Genomic DNA, 20728 nt, shown 5'->3' on the forward strand with positions numbered 1-20728 from the left:
TAGAAACAGTAAGACAATGAGCCCACACTGCATGGATGCACTGGTCATTTATGCATAACACTGAAATTCTAGGGAAAATACCAAAGATAATCAAAATGCATGCGGTATTAAGACAAAATTATATGCTTTTCATTTCAGACAAATCAATGGGAGTAGGAAGGAGAATAAGCTCTAATTTTTATAGTGCAATGGGTGGGGGTGGGGGTGGGGGGGGTGGGGAGGGCTGGAACCAACAAGTTGTCAAGCAATATTCTACAGATCATAGTAAAAGCAAGATTTTACGGGTTCCTAGTTGACTTGGCAAAAATATAAAATAAAAATAACTGACTTCTGAAGCATTTATACTGACTAAAGCCCAATATAAAAAACAAAAGATCTACTGGCCTAATTTGGGGTATTCAAAAATATTATTTGCAATCATTTTGCAACATATACATGTATCAAAAATCATTATGTTGTACACCTAAAACTAATACAACATTATATATCAATTATATCTCAATTTAAAAAATATTACTTGGTTTACATAAAGTACAAACCCTTTTGCACTTAACATAATTCTTGGTACAAACACAACATGCTTAAATAAAAGTTAGTAGTCGTAACTATCATTCTCTCAAAATTTGCTTTAAAAGGCTAAAAAAACCTAAACCAACTCATCACTTCAGTTAACAAGCAGTTTGTGTAAGTTCATAATATACTTAGGGAGAATTCAAGTTTAAAAAGAGTCAATCAACAGTATTTCAAAAATACGTTATTCCATCCAATAATGAATTCTATTCCTTTCCCTCCATATTACTCCACTATACAATCACTGAAAATCAAAATAATAACTTTAATTATAACTTTCACAGTATAGCTTTTTAATAAGAATGGTTATAAATACCAGGTGAGATTTTTTGCAACTCCAACATGTAAGAACTTTCATAAACAAAATAAATGTCACACTTCACTGTAATCTTGTTATAAGATACTTATTTTAGTGATGCTGATATCTCAAGATATATTTGGAATGCTGCTTTTGGAAATACACATGAACTATCATTCTATATTATATTCACAATTCATTTCAACCAAAGAGTTTTATCCAACTTAAGCATTTACTTTATCACTCAGTCTTATTTAAAATATCATCTATTTTCAAAATATTTAACCTACACCAAAAGACAAGAACTTGCTGTACTGAGATTATTCAAATGAATATGAACCACAAGCCTTCAAAGTAATTCCAAAAGAAGAGTTTCAAAATTGCTTTCAATAGTGACAGTAGCACTGAAACATAATACATAGCCTCTCAAGACAGTTATATGAAAGAATATTTACCAGTAAATTCTATTCATTTGGGAAAAAACCCAACAAAACTGTTTATCTCTTATATTCATTCCCTATGGAAAAAAGCATCCCCAAAATTTACTTTTTTTCCCCATTTCATTTGAATTTTTCATTCGAATTACTTTAATTTCTGCCCTATAAAGTAAAAACACTACAAATAAAATAAATAAAAAATAAAATACAAACACTACAAATTAAAACAAGTCCTATTTAACATAGGTTTAAATAATACTGGTAAATCTGTCAAAAGGTTCTAATTATTTTTAAATGACAGAAAAAGAATTCTAATTTGGCAGCAACCACCTAAGTATTTATAAAATCGGAAGTACTCTCACACATAGGCAATACAAATAAATCGCTTGCTCAGATGAATTTTCAAAATGTATTTTAATCTCGTTCCAGAAAGAAAGAAAATTTCTAGATACAAATACATCTCATTCAGTCACATTTTAAAATACATTCAGCAACTTAAAATATTATAAGAACCCAATATTTTCATCTTTTATAATCTCAATATATTATATATTTAATATATAATATATATGTACAATACATACAGGTAGTCAGCAGGATTACAAAGTAATTTTTTAAAAGTTTGATCAATATTGATAAATATCTTTAGACTATTAAAAAGAACTATATTTAGGATCATAGAATAAAATAAAATATGGGCAGTCCAAACCTAATGGCAAGACTGCAAATGTTCATGTAGCCAATTATTTTAAAAGATCCCTCAAGTTGGCTAGAATGCATTTTAAAACAATATTCTTGCTACTCTCAAGCAGCAGTACTTGTAGATATTAAGCATGTACAACTCCATTAAATTTAAAATTACTATGCAGCTTTCTTTACTGTAATATACAGTAGCTATTCCTTTCTGTTGGATTTTGCTGTTGTTGCTGTTTGAAGGGTGACTCGCATAGTACCAACAGAAGTGACTTTAGCTTCTTTCCCTCCTCTAAAGCATGGCTCAGTTTGAAGATTGTTCTATAGGCAGCCATTATGAATATTAACAGTACCTTAATACCATTAAGAGCAACCAATCAATAACTGGAGTCATATGAGAAGTTTCAAAGACTGATGGAGGTTTCTGTAAACCAAGGTCAACAGAAGTATTACACTTGTAGATAGCTCTCTCACATCCATTAATACAAGGAGTTAAAATTCCAACGCCACAGTATAGCAGTTAACAATCTATTCTATAATTTTAAATATTAATACCATTAATCCACCCTGAGAATACAGAGGAAGTATTTGAAACAAGATATTCTGATATGGTTTTCCTTCCTTTGTATTTGCTTTCTTCTGGTTTTTGTCAGACCTTCAAGGTACGAGTATCTGAATTCAGAGTGTGACTTCGATATCCTTTTTTGTTAACTGAGATTCACGCCACAGTGAGATACTGGTGATAGAAAAGCCCAAAAAGGCTTGTAGAAAAGAGACAAGCAGCAATCCACCAGGTCAGAAAAGACAGAAGTCCTCGAAAAAGCAGAGGAGTGAAAATGTTTTTTAAGCTGCTCAGTGCCACTGTTATTTGTGTAACAGTTACCTTCATCTTCCCATCAGCAGATGGTAATTCAGAGTAAACAGAATTGGAGGGTGGACTATTATCCACTGGCAAGGTAGAGATAGATTCTGGATAAATCCCCCAGGAATGATTACCTAGAAAATTCAAGACGCAAATAAAACGTGAAAAGTAATTCCAAAGCTCGTTATTTAGAAAAAATAAATTCTTTAACTTATATTTAAAATTAAGAACAAAAAGTTTAGTGGCACAACAAATTATTCAATGTTGAAAATAAAGTAAAATAATAATCTTTCTACACACCTGGGGAAAATTCACTTAACTTGACCAGATTATAATCTAACCTTATCAGTAGAGGTGCACATAAAAGCTAAAATCTAATTTACTTTTAATTAACTGCACTAAAATCTGGTAAAATAACAAAAACTTTTTTTTTCTTGTATAATCTATGAATCAACTACCTCTAATGGAGTGACAAGGACAGACTCTATAACTTCTTAGAATCTTTTCTACCTCTAGAATATCAGAATAAATTCTTTCTCAGAAACTCTCTCTGATGTCAATGTGCGAGATTATTAATAGCTTCCAGAAATATTTTTATCATATACTTTCCTATTTTGGATAGAAGATGTGTCACAGAATTTACAACTGAGCTACTCTTTTATGTTCCATAGAGTCCTGAAGGACATTTACATCTATCACAGTTCTACTAAAGCATCTATAAGCCCACCCAATAATGCTTTTAGTTCCTTTGGCTTCTAAACCCCCAACACTGGCAGACTGCCTGACCTAAGCAAAGAAATGATCAATACAACAATAGATTCTTGAGTAACACCACAGATGGGCTGGATTGCTTAGTGAACAGACTTACAGAAGAACTTTGTTCTGCCACTGAGAAATCTTTACTCTATCAACGTAAGTTATCTGAAGCAGAACTCACCAAAGGGTTCTGTAATTCATAAGTTTACAAGTACCTTGTAATAATTTAAATGTTATGCACTAACAAAATCTTAAATCACTCTCTTACAACATAAAATATTAAGACAAAAAGTGCTCACTCCAGTTACTCAGAATTAACCTTTAGCAAACAATTCTTTTAACATTATAAAACGATATGGGCCTGAATTTTCAAAATCAAGATGATCAATCAATGAATCAACTTCCACAGCTTAAAATTTCATATGTTTCCTCTTAAAATTTTTAAAGAGAAAAACAATTTTAAGAGGATTATTTCTTTGTAGGTAACAAAAAGCATTATTAACTGTAGGTAGAAAGTAAAGCAACAAGTTTCCCAGTTGTCAGGGTATGCCTACCTAGAGTTTTCAAAAGCAGGGTTGTGTGAAGCAGCATGACCAGAGGAGCCACATACTGCAGTGCAATGACACAAAGGTAATAAAAGACTCGAGCGACCTGCAACCAACAACATTCTTAAGTTTCTAACACGGTTGACATGTTATGAATGAATTAAACTTTCATATAATTGTCAAACTGAATTGCTTAAGAGATGAATAATCCTTTCATGAGAAGAAAGCTAAATGGTAATAAATTTGTACTTCATTATAAATGCCACCAGACTGACTTCAGAAAGGCTCAGTTCGAAGGTTCTTTAAAATGTGAAAATATTAAAATAAATTCCTTAAAAATATTTCTTAAGTGATTAATACAAATTGGAGAAACAAAACCACTAAAATTCAAATTGCTTATATTCACTTACTATTTCACATATAAAACAAAATGCTAAAATCTCTAAAGACAGACACCTAAAATATCAAACTAAATAACAATAGCACTCATATATGAGCATAAATAAAAACATTAATCCCCATTTATATTCGACTGAGGTAAAACTACAAAGTATGAAAATACATGAAAGGTAAAACATAAAAAAAGTTGTTTGAATCTTGATAGATACTTCTTACAATGAAATTTCGAGATTAAAAAACAGAGGCCCCAACACCACATTTCTTCAAAAAGACACGATCAGGTTATAGGTCCAGTCCATTATAATGGTGGATGGATTCCTAGCACCTTCCTTCTCTGGAATCCCCATTAAGTTAAATTTTATGCTTCATGTTCAAGTACTTGGAATAATGTTAAAAGGAATACATTTAGTCACTAAAACTAATATTTCCTACTCTTTAAGTCATAAAGGCTATACAATATATTGTGATGTCTTTCAAATCAATTAGGGGAGTCCCATTTACCAAAAGTAGATATACCACAGCTTTGCAACCCAAACTGTATGATACTTAATGTACTTAAGGCAAGAAGGGAATTGAAATCCTTTCTTCACCTAGCACCAAAATCAGATCAAAGTCTCTGACATGTCAGTTTAAGATTATCCCATCTATTTATAGTCATTTACAACTCAGTATTTGCTATTTTTCATTTTGACTGCAGTATAAAACTTACCATTTTCTGAAGCTCAACCGTGCTTATTCGCCCTGCTTCTTTCTTCATCTGATCCACACATTTCTGGGCTAAGTTTAAGTAAGCTTGCAGGTGACTACGCATCATGGCCAACCGCAAAGCACACAGCAGGATTATTAACCAGAGTCGCAGAGTATCGAATGTAGCTTCTGTCATTCTACAGATCAAAAAGTTGATATGGTGCTCTCAAAGACCAAAATATGCTAGCATGCTAGTTATATGTGTTAATGTTCATCATTTAAGATATAGGGAAATCTAGACTTAGCTACAGATGGAGATATAAAAAGTATCCCACTCTACCACAGACTTACCTGCATGATACTTTCACTTGCTTAACAGATAAATGTATCATGAAATAAAACAGTACGAGATAAATCTAGCAGAACAAAGTAGAGCAACACTTGGGATTCTTTTCTCTAACTACGCTCCTCCATGGGGGGGGGGAAACGGCTATAAAACGAAAAGGGAAGTTGGGTGCTCTTAAACTGGAGACTATGAGAAAGAAGGAAGGAAACCAGAGGAGCTTGCGGAACTATCAAGTTATCAACCCATCTATTTCTGGCTAGAGTTTTGTTTGGTTATATAAATACCTGAGTAGGATCTTTCACTCTGCTGAATTCCTGATTGGGATCAAGAATTCTGATATACTGACAAAATCAGATGTTCCCTAAAGGACTTTATAAAGAAGAGGTAAATTCTGATGTCCTTTTGGGGTCCACAGTTTCTGCTTTGATAAAAGATAACATTGTAATTTGAAAATAATGCCTACCCCATGCCTGACTCTATTCAAAGCTCTAGCACACATCAGGCGCTTAATATGTGACTGTTGAAATGTGTGAAATGTGTGATCTGCCAGACAGGATCTGGAATTTATAGGCGTCTCCCCCAAATTCTTAAGACCATGAGGGGAGTATGGATGGCTATAAAGAAGACCAAGTGGAAAAAGATAAAAAACCTTACAACACTTTGCTCCAAAATAGGCTCCATTATCACCCCTTCCTTCTGTCCAGTGTAAGCACCTAGGAAAGGGACTAAAACTACAATATAGAAGTTGCCTGTGGAAATAAAGTTGAAGAACAGTACAGGAAACAGAAAAGGCAGAGAAGATGTGAAAGTGTATAGTTTGGTTTGAACTACTTATGAAGTGGAGGGAAAATAGGGATGGAACAAAGGCTTTATTATGTATGTTCTCTTTTGGTTTCCTTTTTACAAGGTCATGAGTGAACATGGACATAAAGCTCCAATAGAGATGTACTGTTGGTTAGGAAGCATAAAGGCATAACTTTTTTTTTTTTTTTTTGCGGTACGCGGGCCTCTCACTGTTGTGGCCTCTCCCGTTGCAGAGCACAGGCTCCGGACGCACAGGCTCACGGCCATGGCTCACGGGCCCAGCCGCTCCGTGGCATGTGGGACCTTCCCGGACCGGGGCACGAACCCGTGTCCCCTGCATCGGCAGGTGGACTCTCAACCACTGCGCCACTAGGGAAGCCCAAGGCATAACTTTTTATCAATACATTTACACTGTAATGAATGGTATAAGGCAGTGAATCAAAACATATCTGCTCTGTTTATGAGGAGTTCAGGATTTAGATAACAGTCCCTAATTAAATAGTACTGCTAACTCAGATTATTTAACCAACTTCATAAGGATTTGGTAAGTTGAAATGATGGGGTATCTCAAGAAAGAGTCTGAGCTGGGACAAAATATACAGGTAAAGAACAGGCAGAAGAAATTTCTCCAAATTCCTGAAGCCATTCTACGGTTCACCACATATGTTCTCTTCTGGTTTTCTTCTCACAAGGTTACACACATATGGACTCTGCTTGCTCACATTTTATTTTTTTGATGCCGAAGCAGAACACATGGGTGGATGAGTTTAAATATATTTCCAGATTGAAACTGCATTCTATCCATTTTTGCTTCTGACTACAAATAAAGGCCTTTAACAAACCATTTAATCCACATGACAGACGAAGAACCTGGGATGACGGGCAGCCATTTCTAACATGGACTTTGGAGTTTAAACAAAAATTAAAAATCACCTGTCTAATCACTTAATGTAATGATCTGACAAATAAAAAAAGAATAAAATGGAGCAGAGATATGACTGTAATTCTGTTTCATTTATGAAGGTCAGAAAAGGGAATGGGACAAAGGAAATAAAGCTATAGGAAGAGGACTCTAGGTCTTCATGTGCAACAAAATTTTTCCTGTTAATTTAACATACCAAGGGGAAAATTCCTTCTTCCTACTTCCTTTAAGCATAGTATTCACTACTAATCTGTACATAGTTTTGTAGGCTACAAGTGGGGAAATGAATATTGGTATAACTACTAAATGCTTTACATACACCAGATCTGGCTGAATAACCTTAGCCAAATTATTTAACCTCTGAGTCTGTTATTTCATCTATAAAATGGAATGAGAACAGCGATCATAAATAGAGAATTACTGTAAGAATGAATGAGATAAAATATGTAAAATATCAATACCCAGCATAATAACTGGTATATGTCACAAATGCTAGTTTCCTTGTTTTCTTAATTAAACTAAGGCAAATATAAAATCAGAAAACATAATTACAGAAGTATAAAATCCAACTTCCATGATCACACTTCAAGGAAGGACTAGGAATGCTTTCAGCATCAAAGATGTGGGTTAAAAGTTTATCTGAGATTTGGTCTGGAACCCTACGATCCTTGGGATTACTTTTAAATACTCAGTGAACCTGTCAAGTTAAAATTACCATTAAAGCTTACTTGTGTGGGGGAAAAAATGTTATGACTTCAATGTATACTTTCTTAGTTCAATAAGATTAGGTGTTAAAAAAAAAATCATGGTCATCACCGATTCTACACTTCAAGACAAATTTGTACCAGGATCTAAAAGAAATACATAATATAAAATGCATACTGTGGAATCATTGACTAGTCAAGATTTTCTATTTTAATTTTGATGAGGCAAAGCAGTGAAAGGAACATTTATTAAGCACTTACTTCCAGCTGGTTGCATTACATGTGTTCTTTCATTTAATTCCAATGATAACCTTGTGAGGTGGATACTATTATCTTCATTTTCCAGATGGGGAAACAGAGGTTCAGTGAAGTAAAATAATCTCCCTCAAATGACAGTTTTAGTGAGGATCAGAACTGGGGTTTGAACCAGCTCTGCCTGAATCTTTTTATTACTCTAACATAGTTCCATAAGGCTAATGAGTTAACATATCAAGTATAGTTATTAATGCCTTTTAATAAATTGTTTCTATGTTACCTTCTTCTGTTAAAATACAGTTGTCTAATTGGGGAAATACGACCTAATATTTGATTAAAATGTTAAGGTTTTATTTTTAATTTTAATAGCTATGATGATAATATTGTCATGTAGAAAAATATCCTTATTTTTTAGAGATGCATACTAAAGTTCTTAGGGGTAAAAATGTTATGCCTCTAATTTACTTGCAAAACTACTTCATCAAAAAACAAAGCAAAAAACAGTGAAGCAAATATGGAAAATGTTAACAACCCTTAAGGGGCTAAATATATGAATTTCCATTTATACTACTCATTTTTTCCTCCATAATTTTCACAATTAAGAAAACAGTAGGAGAAATGTAGTGTCTTTAAAAAAGCAGAAAAACTTACAACTGTACAAGATAATATTAGTGCAGAGTAATAATCATCCAAAACCATTAATGAAGATCACAAAAGGTAAAATGATGACCTATAGTTTCTATTTTATAATATATTTTTAAACATTTCTATTAATGTTTTAAAAATAGTGTCCTAATGTTATCATTAAAAAATGTGAACACAGTAAATAACATTTTAGAAAAGTTTTGATTATATAATGAAATAAAAATTAGCCCCCAAATACCCATACTTACAAAGGGACACTTTCTTTACCCAATGGTGGGTTCATAATGTAGTCTTTGGTGATTGGTTTTACCCAGAGCAGAACCATAAATAAAGGTGCCAAGAAGTTGATATGAAGTAATGTTCTGAAAGTATTTAAGAAATAAACATAAAAATCCAGAAACAAAATACACTAATAAACTACAGAACCTTGGGACTTAAAAAATGAAGGTAGGAACTTATTTTCAGTATTCTATATTAAGGTACTATTGTCACCATTATTTTATATTTATCACTACTACTTAACACTGATTTGAGCCCTTGTAAAAATACCTCATTATTTTAATTGTTCAGAAGAGAACATTCAGATTGAGGAAAGTTAAATGACTTGCTCATGGCAATATTACAGGTTAGAAGGAGATCTAGCACTAAAATCTAAATCTGTTCACTCCTATTCTAGTGTTCTTTAACAATCTCCTACTGTATCCCTGATTTAATACACTGGTACTTAAATGATTCTCTAACTTTGCACAATCAATGAATCCAATGGATTTTCAGTATAGGAGTCATCTTTTGATACTTTTCAGTCCAGCTAAAACAAAGTGCCTTCTCATTATTTACAAGTAAGAGACAGTGATTAGCAAGGTCCATAACACTAGAAGGCATATGGCAGACGGAAGCTACTGCAGCAACTTACTTATAAATGAGGAAACTTTCAATATGTAATGAACATGTAAAAGGTCTTAATTACATTGTTAAAATCATAAATGACTCACATTTTTATTTCTTCCTGAAGCATTATGAACATACCTGAAATTAATTTCCCTATCCTATAAAAACCAAGGACATTTATATTTCTCCTACAAGGCAAAATACCCAATACAGCAAAAGGTTTCAGGTGTGAGATGTAATGTCATTGTTAATTGTTGTCCCAAGTTTGTATCCTACAGAGATAGATGACTGGTAAAGACTGTCTGTATTTCAGAAAGACAAAATTCTTCAGACTATTTTATTACCATGTACTGCTTTTATTACCAACCATGCTGGGGGAGCTAAACTGGAGGGTTTAAAACACACACACACACACACACACACACACACACACACACACACACACACACACACACACACACACACACACACACACACACACACACACACACACACACACTAAAATACCACTACAGTGCAAGTGATTTATGTGAGCAAATGGCCAGATCAGGAAACCATGAACACCTGACAGGGAGAGGTGGAACTCTGGTTCTAAGCTCTGGCACTAAAACAAGTACTACTGCCTGGCCATGGGGGTAAAGAGAATGCTGCTCTTTGTGCCAGTCATGCTGTTCTCACAACAAAACTAGCTTCCCACACCCTGTATCCGGGCAGGTGTGTGTGTGTGTGTGTGTGTGTGTGGCAGGGGGGCGTGGGGTTGGGGAGTTTGCAATACACTGCATCCGGGCAGGTGTGTGTGGGGGGGCGTGGGGTTGGGGAGTTTGCAATACACTGCATCCGGGCAGGTGTGTGTGTGTGTGTGTGTGTGTGTGTGTGTGTGTGTGTGGCAGGGGGGCGTGGGGTTGGGGAGTTTGCAATATACTGCATCTGGGCAGGTGTGTGTGTGTGTGGCAGGGGGGCGTGGGGTTGGGGAGTTTGCAATACACTGCATCTGGGCAGGTGTGTGTGGGGGGGCGGGGGGGCGTGGGGTTGGGGAGTTTGCAATACACTGCATCCGGGCAGGTGTGTGAGTGAGTGAGTGAGTGAGTGAGTGAGTGTGTGTGTGTGTGTGTGTGTGTGTGTGTGTGGCGGGGGGGCGTGGGGTTGGGGAGTTTGCAATACACTGAAAATAAAACTCCAAATTCCCAAAGGGAAAAATCTTAAGAAGCCACATTTTACTGAGAAGGAAACTAAAATGTGCCCCCATCCCCAACCCCAAACCACCACTAAATGCTTTAAATGTTTTTATAAAGTGATTCTTTCATCCCACAGCCTGGGTAAATCATCGGGTGCAGGGGAAGAAAGCAGCAGTATTAGGTATGCAGTGTTGCTAGGGAACACTCTAGTATCAAGGAGCAGCCCACAGCGGTTTCAGTAGCTGGTGAAGGGCTCCCCTCCACCCACTCTTTCAGCTTATTTAAATCATAACACTGGGGTTAGTGGACTGAAGTGTGTGTGTAGAGAGGAGGGGGAGAATCAGGTTTTGTTTTAAAAGGAGCCATTAGAGAGACGGATGGTGGGAGAAAGGCAGGATGTAGCCAACAGCATGCTGAGTAAAAGGAGTGGAAAAAAGGGATGAAGGAGTGTGTACTGGGAGGTGAGAATAAATAAATACACACACAAAGCAAATAAAGAAAAATGGAGGTAAGGAAAAACACAAAAAACTTTCAAAATTAAAATAAAGGAAAATGACACAGGTAAGAGATAAGAATGTGAAAAGACTAGAGAATCAGCATCATTAAATATCGGCTTTTAAAGAGCAGAAATGTTAGGAAATATGATTACTCAGAGAAACTTAATGACTATAAATACATATATCAAAATGGAATATTCTCAACTTAGGCTTCTACTGCAAAACAAAAAGAGGACTTGGAAATTTGGATCTGGATATGAAATGAAGATAAAAATCTGTCACTCTGCCAAGGTGTCCACACCACCAACAACAAAAAATCTGTGACAACCACAAATAAGATAGTAAATGGGCTCTGAACAATATGCAGAGATTCGAATACGATTTCTCCATTTGAAAACTAAAATAGTAATCTATGATATTTAACACTGTACGGTATTAGCCATCCCGAACTAAAATAATCTTGCAAACAGATCAATAATATAAGGAAAACAAACATTCCTTATGTATACAGATTTACTTTCAAAACATTTTTAAATAGAATACTTTAAATAAAAAATATTAAATTATTTAAATAAAATTATATGAAATTTAAATAAGTATTTTTAACTTAAAAATTCTGATTTAAAGAAATTTCCATAGATCCTTAGATTAGTGGCAGAGATCATAATATCATAAACATTCATCTTTGAGTTCAAAAGAACTAACATAAATACTGATATTTCCATTTTAACAGATAAAAGAGAAATTTAATAATTTAGTGGGGTTTTTTTACATAGGACTTAAAATTTAGAAGTGAATGAAAGAAGCTTGCTTATAGTAGAAAGAGGAAGAAGTGTGACATCAAATGATTATTAATTTTCAATACAATAATTTATGATTTCATTACAATAATATACCTTCATTAAGATGAAAAACATATATTTATCTGCATGTGCTTATGTACATTTTCCGCTTACTGTGTAATTTTTTCTGTTGCCAAATTCAGGGCATCCAGATGCATTTGAGCCAGCCGTAATCCAGGAAATGTCAAAAAAGCCCCAATGAGCGAACAGAAAATAGCCAGGAAAAATTTGAAAGTAAGTTTTGAAACAGGACCCCTAAAAATAAAATTTTTAAAAAAGCTGATAAACTTTTGAAGTTAACTTTCTAGAAATTTCCATTCTTCTAATCAATTACTTTACAAACCACAATAATAACAGTAATACAAACAAAGTAAACTCCTACAAAAAGACTGCTCTTATTCAATCATCCATAAAGGATTTTGATGAAGTATAAAGTAAATCAGACATCTCTTAAGCCACAGTTTTAACAATCTAACCTACATGTTCAACATAGAAAATAACATGTGATTCATAAATTTCATTTAATCTCTAGTAGAAGAGGAATTAAGTTAAATAAGAGCAAATTCAAATGAGAATTCTATAAAAGATACTTTATACAAATGTAAAAAACATGAGTAAGAATATTGCTAAAAAAGAGACAGTCCTACTTAAAAAAGAACTCCTTTCACTGATTAAAAACAAAGAACCACTTATAGTAAATGCTATTTTACCAAAAATGGAAAAAATTAAATCCGAATAATAATTTAAAACTTACTGAGATTCTAAACCTTGCTTTTCGAGAAACTGCATCGCACTGTCTGAAAAATTTGTAAACCCTGTAGGGGGAAAAAATTTACTCTTATCATAGGGGTAACACAGAATCTTTGGAAATAAAATGCTAGAAAACAGAACATCTTAAATTTTGAAATGATGAGCATAGCTCTTTCATGTGCTAATTAGTATGTCATAATGCAATAAAATTTAGTTATTAGGAGAAATAGTCTTTGAAAACATCCCTTTGATATTTGTACATTCCATGAGTATGCATAAAATTTGCATCTTTATCTGTGTGCATCTTTATCTAACATTAGCATTGGTGAAACTTATTTAACTTTAAGGAAAAAATGGGGAGGGAACAGCATTTTTGGAAAAAGGTAGCAAAAGCTTAGCTAAAAAAATAAACAAAAAAAAGATCTTAAGAATAATAAAGGTTAATTATTTAGAACATTACAGAACATACGCCTCAAACCTAATTTTAAAAACTTAACAGATATGAAATTATTACCTGTTTCGAGTCCAAATTCCAGATAGTTTTCTGTTACAATCAAGACTGCCATTGCTTTCACGAAGAAAAAAAATCCAAAGGTAACACAGACTGATCTTTCACCACCATCTTCTACTTTAAAATAGTGTGTAGTTAATGAAAATAGAACTTTGCTGCAGAAGGAAAAGTTCAGGAAAAACCACAAATAACTTTGTGGAACTTAAACACAACCATCTTTACAGGGCCTGAACTCCAATAAAATTTGACTACAACATTCATTTTGATGCTACAACATGCTTATCTACAAAGTGCCGTTTGGAAGTAAGTGAAAAACTAATGAAAATCTGAATAGTCTTCCAGAAAATAAGACATAAAAACAAAGCAAATCTAAGTGAAGTTTATAACATTTTTAAATTAATAAAAAGTGTACATACATATACTAAGCTGTAATTAGGGAAAGAATGTATTTCTACTTTATCTAACTCAAATTTACTAGGAGGTTATTACAATAATTTTATGAAATAGGTTCTCAGTGAAACTATTATGAAATAGTTCTCAGAAAAGCCAAGGTACCAGTTATCTTAGGGAACTACCTTTTATTGGGTATATTTGTCAAGTAGTTTATATTTAGAATTAAACACACATCATAGGAATCATCTGTAAATCATCCACTAATTCAAAATTTGAGAATTACTAATAGCCAATGTGTAAGCTGTGGCACAAAAACTAAATAAGCATCTGGGATCAGCATTTCACAGTATGATAAAACAAAATACTTTAAACAAGTTCCTGTTGAGTACTCAAAAACAACCAAAGGCTCAACATGCTCACCTATTTTTAAATATTTAAATTTTATATGAAAGTACTAAAGAGACTATTTTATCTGAGCCTTTCCCCCCTTAGTAATTAATCAAATCAAGAGCAAATCAGTGGATGATCCATAGCTAGAATCCAGATTTCCATTATACCAAATTGTTCTCCTTGAAAGCATAAACCCACCAAACAAAATAAGGTGCTTGGCCAAAAAAACCTAGACAAGCAACTTTTACATTAATTATATATCAAGCATAGGAAATAACAGCAGCTGTCATTTAGTACTTGCCAAGTGCTAAGCATTACCAATTAACTCATTTCATCCTTACATTAGCCAACTATTATCATTACTTTTCCAGACTTTAAAAAACTATGGCACAGATAGGTTAAATAGCTTGCTCAAGATCACACAGCTAGATCAGAGGCAGTTGGGATTTAAATCTAGGCAGTCTGGATCCAGAGTATGTTCAGCTAACAACTTAGTATACTGCCTCTAAGATACTGTATACAGCACCTAAGCTATGTGGTAGTTAGCAGCAACACATGAAATCATTTTCAAAATAGAGCTGCCTTGACAGAAGTAAATAGTTCAAACATCCTCACAATCAGAAGTATTCTTTTTTTTTTTTTTTTGCGGTACGCAGGCCTCTCACTGTTGTGGCATCTCCCATTGCAGAGCACAGGCTCCGGACGCGCAGGCTCAGCGGCCATGGCTCACCGGCGCAGCCGCTCCGCGGCACGTGGGATCTTCCCGGACCGGGGCACGAACCCGTGTCCCCTGCAGCGGCAGGTGGACTCTCAACCACTGCGCCACCAGGGAAGCCCAGAAGTATTCTTATTAAGGAATGGATGGGCAAGGATAAGGACGCTCGTCCTTGCTCTTTAAAAGGAAGATGTCCTTTGCTGCCTATTTAAAATATGCTAATATAGTTATTACCCAGTCTCTATTAAGATCCTACCTAGGATACTGGATATTAATGTAGAGTCCCAGCTGCTCTAAAGCTTACGGGCACCTACCCTAAGTAAGCCAACATGAAGGTAATACAGACAGATGACTTTCTTGCATCTTTCAAATGCAACTTGAAATAAATCTCTACTAGAATGTAAACTCCATATCAAGGATTCTTGTCTCTTGCGCACTAGTTAGAGCACCAAAAGAAGTGCCTGGCACATAGTAGGTACTCAAACAATCAGTGAACAAATTTTGCCATAGAAATAATGTTTTACATGGTAGTTTAGGTAACCTGAAACTATTAATTCTATGCTTTAACGGTAAATAGACCTTTTGAAGAATGAGATAAAAACAATTCTTTCTCTGGGATAAGATACTCAAAGTAAAAAAATATATAGAAAAAGTTTTAATCTAAGATCTGTTTTTATCAGCGGTAATAACAAAAATAAAAATTATTTACCACTCAGGGTTATAAATTTAAAGGATGTTCTAAGTTTTTTTTTTTTTTTTTTTTTTTTTGCGGTACGCGGGCCTCTCACTGCTGTGGCCTCTCCCCTTGCGGAGCACAGGCTCTGGACACGCAGGCCATGGCTCACGGGCCCAGCCGTTCCGCGGCATGTGGGATCTTCCCAGACCGGGGCACGAACCCGTGTCCCCTGCAGCGGCAGGCGGACTCTCAACCACTGCGCCACCAGGGAAGCCCTGTTCTAAGTTTTATAAAGGCTTAGGCTTTGTTTTCTTAAGGCTTATTTAGAAGATAGTTCCCTCTTTTAAATGTCAAAAAATAAAATGAAGTATAAGAATAGCTCATTTTTATCCACCTATTCCTGGGGCAACGAGGCCCTCAGAAGTGTGTGATGGGAAGTGTCTTTATTAACCTCCTTTAGTCAAGCACCTCATTTTTCAATGAGTATCATCCCCCTTCCTGACTTTCACTGTTCTCACCTCAATTAATCCCACTCTAGCTAATCTCCCTTTCACACAAACCTCTCTGCTCTTTCTCAAATTCCATGATTCAAGATAAATACTCGCTAAAATTTATTTTCCTAATTACTTACTAGCAATAGAATTATTTTCTTTGGAAAAAAATGTGGTCTTGTGTGCTAATTATAGATCAAATGAACTTTCATGGGCTAATCTGAAAGGAGATGCCATTTATAGCATTATTTCTCTAAAAAGAAGATTATTTTATTTCCAAGCATTTCAGAATAAAATCTACATGCAAGGTGAAGGTACAATCTAAAAATTGCTGTATTAGGAATTTATTTCAACTTCTTAATATATTTCTTTACAGACTACTATAATATTACTTATAATGCTACATTCTATAAATTAAGTACCTGATTTCCTTTTAAGACAAACAAAACCAGATCATGAAAAGCTAGATGATACCCTATTAAGTTTTTGATTAAAAAGACCTCTGCATGTTTTCATATTTTCTATAACAAATACATGCTTTAGGATCCATATAACCAGAAATACTATAGAACTTAGGCATACACCTGAAGACATTTACCAGGCATGTTACTTTCATTCTAAATGTCTTCTTAAATCAACTATACTCCAATGACAATATTTTAAAAATCAGTACCTTTGTTATTACGTTTAGAGAGAACTATCTTTTTTAAGAGATTTGGAAATTAAAAATCCATATAGTTGGGGCTTCCCTGGTGACACAGTGGTTAAGAATCCACCTGCCAATGCAGGGGACACGGGTTCGAGCCCTGGCCCGGGAAGATCCCACATGCCATGGAGCAACTAAGACCATGCGCCACAACTACTGAGCCTGTGCTCTAGAGCCCACAAGCCACAACTACTGAGCCCATGAGCCTAGAGCCCATGCTCCTCAACAAGAGAAGCCCCCACAATGAGAAGCCTGCGCACCACAACGAAGAGTAGCCCCCGCTCGCTGCAACCAGAGAAAGCCCGCGCACAGCAACGAAGACCCAACACAGCCAAAAATAAATTAAATTTTTTAAAAATCCATATAGTTGAAAAAAATAAAAATGAATGTCTTCTTATATTCACCATAACTCAGGTTACACAGTCAAGTATTTGAACAAATTACTTCTTTTTTAATTAATTTTTTTATTGGAGTATAGCTGATTTACAATGTGTCTTTCAGGTGTACAGCAAAGTGAGTTATACATATATCCACTCTTTTTTAGATTCTATTCCCATATAGGTCATTACAGAGTACTGAATAGAGTTCCCTGTGCTATGCAGTATGTTCTTATTAACAAATTACTGCTCTAATGTAAAAATTAAAACTAATAAACACGGAAATGCCACTGGTTTACATTATTTCCTCCACCAAATATTCAGCACCCTGACCCAAGGTTATCTTGCTCAATTTAACTCTGCAGTACTCTGGTTATAGAGTACTGCAATACGCAGATATCTGAAACTCTACTGAAGTAAAAGAGCTAATCCACATAATAATAGATGTCAGTTTTTCTATGATATTGAACATCAGGGGAAAAGGGAAGCTAAATTATTTTACAACAAGGGAAATAAATCCTCAATTCTTATATATCTGTAAAACCAACAATCTTTGCAAATTATAGTAAGAATTTAAAGAGTGATATTTACACTCCAGTTCTTACTTTGTAATGAAGAATTTTGTGGTATTTCCATGTCTTATTCCTTCGAAATTCTTTCTAAAATCACCTAACATTATTGTTCAAGTTTTCCCTAAACATAGTTGTCAATCCTCTTCCTATTTTGGCTAACAACTACTAAATCATTTATAAGCAATAAGACTATACTACATCACTGCAGAAGTTGGCATGATTTTGTTATATTAAGCTTAAGTAGGGCTGTCAAATTGATAGGATGTCAATTTCAATTAAAATGATTGATGGGGGTTTAACAAAGCACATTTAGTTTCCATGTCATTTTAAGATGTGATGTGAATTTTTTAAACTTTTCTATAACTTTATCATTGCATATATCCTACCACTATTTTCTCCTCCTTCTCTGTAAGAATATCATTTATTTCAGACTTTTTGCATTTATGCTCTCACATCAAAGACACTGGTGGTCTACAGTTGCTTAAAGTAAAAAGACTTTACAGGGAAAAAAAACTGAGAAGACTATGTATCCAGGTCAGAACTCTGACAGTAATCAACAGGCTCCAGCTAGGGGAGATAAAGGCAGGACCTGCCCCACCATCAGCACACACCCATCCCATTAACCTGGGTGAAGATATATTGTTTGTAATGAAAGATGCCTCTGAGAGGAGTCAGCTGTGTGTGCAGGTAGGAAAAAAAAAAAAAGGTTACAAAGCATAACTCTAAACCAACTTGCATAAACTAAGCTCTTGGAAGAGTTTTCTAATTAACCAAAGTAATAAACACATTGTAGTTTAAATTTACATTACGAATAATTTTTTTAGTAGTTCAATTAATAAAGAAAAACTACAAAGTTAAGACTTCCCTGGTTAATCTTCTGAACTTCTCCTTATAGGAGAGAACAGCATTATAAGAGTCTATAATACAATTATTTTTAAAATTATGTAATTTTAAAAGCATAACCTAATTATATTTATGATTAATAAGTGATATTAATCACTTCAGTAAGAGTTAAGCCAGGTTAAGTGTAAACAATACAAAAGCAAATAACAGAAAAAAATCTGATTTTTAAATAAAGAGGACTACTGGAGCTTTTCCCCATGCAAATAGTAGCTTTTCTTATAATGAAGTAGAGTACCAAGTTTTCTAAGACAGCAAGTTAAGAACAATTTTACAAGTCTTAAAAGAAACTTCATCTAACTTTCAACACTCACGATGCAGTTTTATGAAACACGAAACACTGTTTTAAGAGTGGTGATAAGATTCTAGAATACAGATGCTCAAACTTTTCTCTCCAGGATATTCTGAATCCCATGCTCCTTACTCATCTATCTCTTCTCTGAAACTTAAAAATAAAAGAAACAAAGCTAGTAGTTCATTTTACTACTATCAAACACTACAGGTCCATCTCCTTCTTGGCATTCTAACGAAGAGCTTACATATTAGGAGATAACAAGGAAGAAGGAAAAAGATTTAAAAACAAAACATAAAAACTCCAAAACCACAAATGAAATGCTTTTGAGATTTAGCTATGATCTCTCTCATTGCCTGAGGGCCCCAAGCCCAGGTTGGAAAAACAGTGCTTCTTTTTACTGAAAATGGATACTAGCGTCTATAAAGATACAATTTCCAACTCCTTCACTTACACTAAAAAGCAAAATAACACCTTTAGCCAAAAGTGGTATCAAATGACCAAAATGAAATTTTTCAAAGATTATACCTACTGCCAAATTTTGTTACCACAGATTTATTAAATAAATTACAAAATATGTCAACACTAAAGGAAAAAAAAAAACAAAATTAGATGCAACCAAACCCAGGTTATAATGCCTACATCTTGAATTCATACTGAAGAGTAGATAAATCTTAAAACCAACTACTTATTGAGCTCTATGTTGGAACAAAACCTTCCCATAACCCACAGTGTAAACACACAAACAATATTCTGATATGTAATACTATGATCTAACTACGCCCATATGTTCAAGCTTTCATTCAATAGTCCCCAAACCTCCACTTAAATCAGAACAGCGTATTTACCGTTGCCTAAATGTAACAGTTATACTGTCTTGGATCATAACTTATTACCTGAACTACCCTCTTCCCTTCCCTCTAGCTAATCAAAGGCTCAGCTCAAGCTCCACATCCTTCACGAAGCTTACCATTTACCTCTTCTGCCCAGACCATTCTCTTCCTCTTTTGAACTCGCAGCACTTACTACTATCACTCACTTGCCAAGTATACAAGCTACCTTGAACTGTAGTGTGACACAGATATAAGAAAGCAGAAAGGGTGATGAAATGATCAATCCAGGAGGCACAATATCCAACTAACAGAAGTGAGAGGGAGAAACAAAACAGGGGATGGGAGGATTACAGAAGGGAAAAAACTATCAGAGACATAGTACAAGATAATTTCCAAACTTGAAGTTTCCAAATTCAAAGAGCCTACCAAAAGCCCAGCACAAATAATGAAAAAAGATTCTCAAAAAGGCACATGATCATAAACCTTCAAAAAGCAGACAAATAAAGAGAAGACTGTAAAAACCTTCTGAAAAGAAAAATAAAGCAAAACAAGTCATATGCAAAAGATTAAACATCATGACACTGTACTTCTTAACAGCAACTTTTGACACTGAGGACAATGGAGCAATGTCTGCAAAATTACGAAGAAAAATACTGACAACCCAGAATTCACTATTCAACCAAAATATCAATTAAATAAATGAGAGCAGAGAATTAAGACACTTCCAAAACTGCAAAGTCTAAAACTGGTTACCTCACATGCGCAAAAAGCTCCACCAAAACATTCGAACAAACCAA

The 20728-nt window shown here is 34.5% G+C and overlaps 1 protein-coding gene across 7 annotated transcripts in view; it reads right to left on the bottom strand.

The window, feature by feature from the left end:
• Positions 1–365: 365 nt before the first annotated feature.
• Positions 366–20728, bottom strand: part of TMEM161B (transmembrane protein 161B) — a 70932-nt gene continuing 50569 nt past the window's right edge. For 4 of the 7 annotated variants that reach the window (XM_060295992.2, XM_030847267.3, XM_030847259.3 and 1 more), the window contains 7 exons: positions 13590–13741; positions 13080–13140; positions 12440–12580; positions 9172–9285; positions 5270–5444; positions 4171–4267; positions 367–2994 (listed from right to left, as the gene is read on the bottom strand). In XM_060295992.2, coding sequence (XP_060151975.1) covers positions 2717–2994; positions 4171–4267; positions 5270–5444; positions 9172–9285; positions 12440–12580; positions 13080–13140; positions 13590–13641 — 918 coding nt within the window. In that variant the 5' untranslated portion in view covers positions 13642–13741 and the 3' untranslated portion in view covers positions 367–2716. Of the gene's footprint in view, positions 2995–4170; positions 4268–5269; positions 5445–9171; positions 9286–12439; positions 12581–13079; positions 13141–13589; positions 13742–20728 lie in introns of all 7 variants that reach the window. The other 3 variants (XM_060295989.2, XM_060295991.2, XM_030847220.3) reach the window with 3 other exon arrangements.

Source organism: Globicephala melas, chromosome 3 (genome assembly GCF_963455315.2).
Source record: "Globicephala melas chromosome 3, mGloMel1.2, whole genome shotgun sequence".
NCBI lineage: Eukaryota > Metazoa > Chordata > Mammalia > Artiodactyla > Delphinidae > Globicephala > Globicephala melas.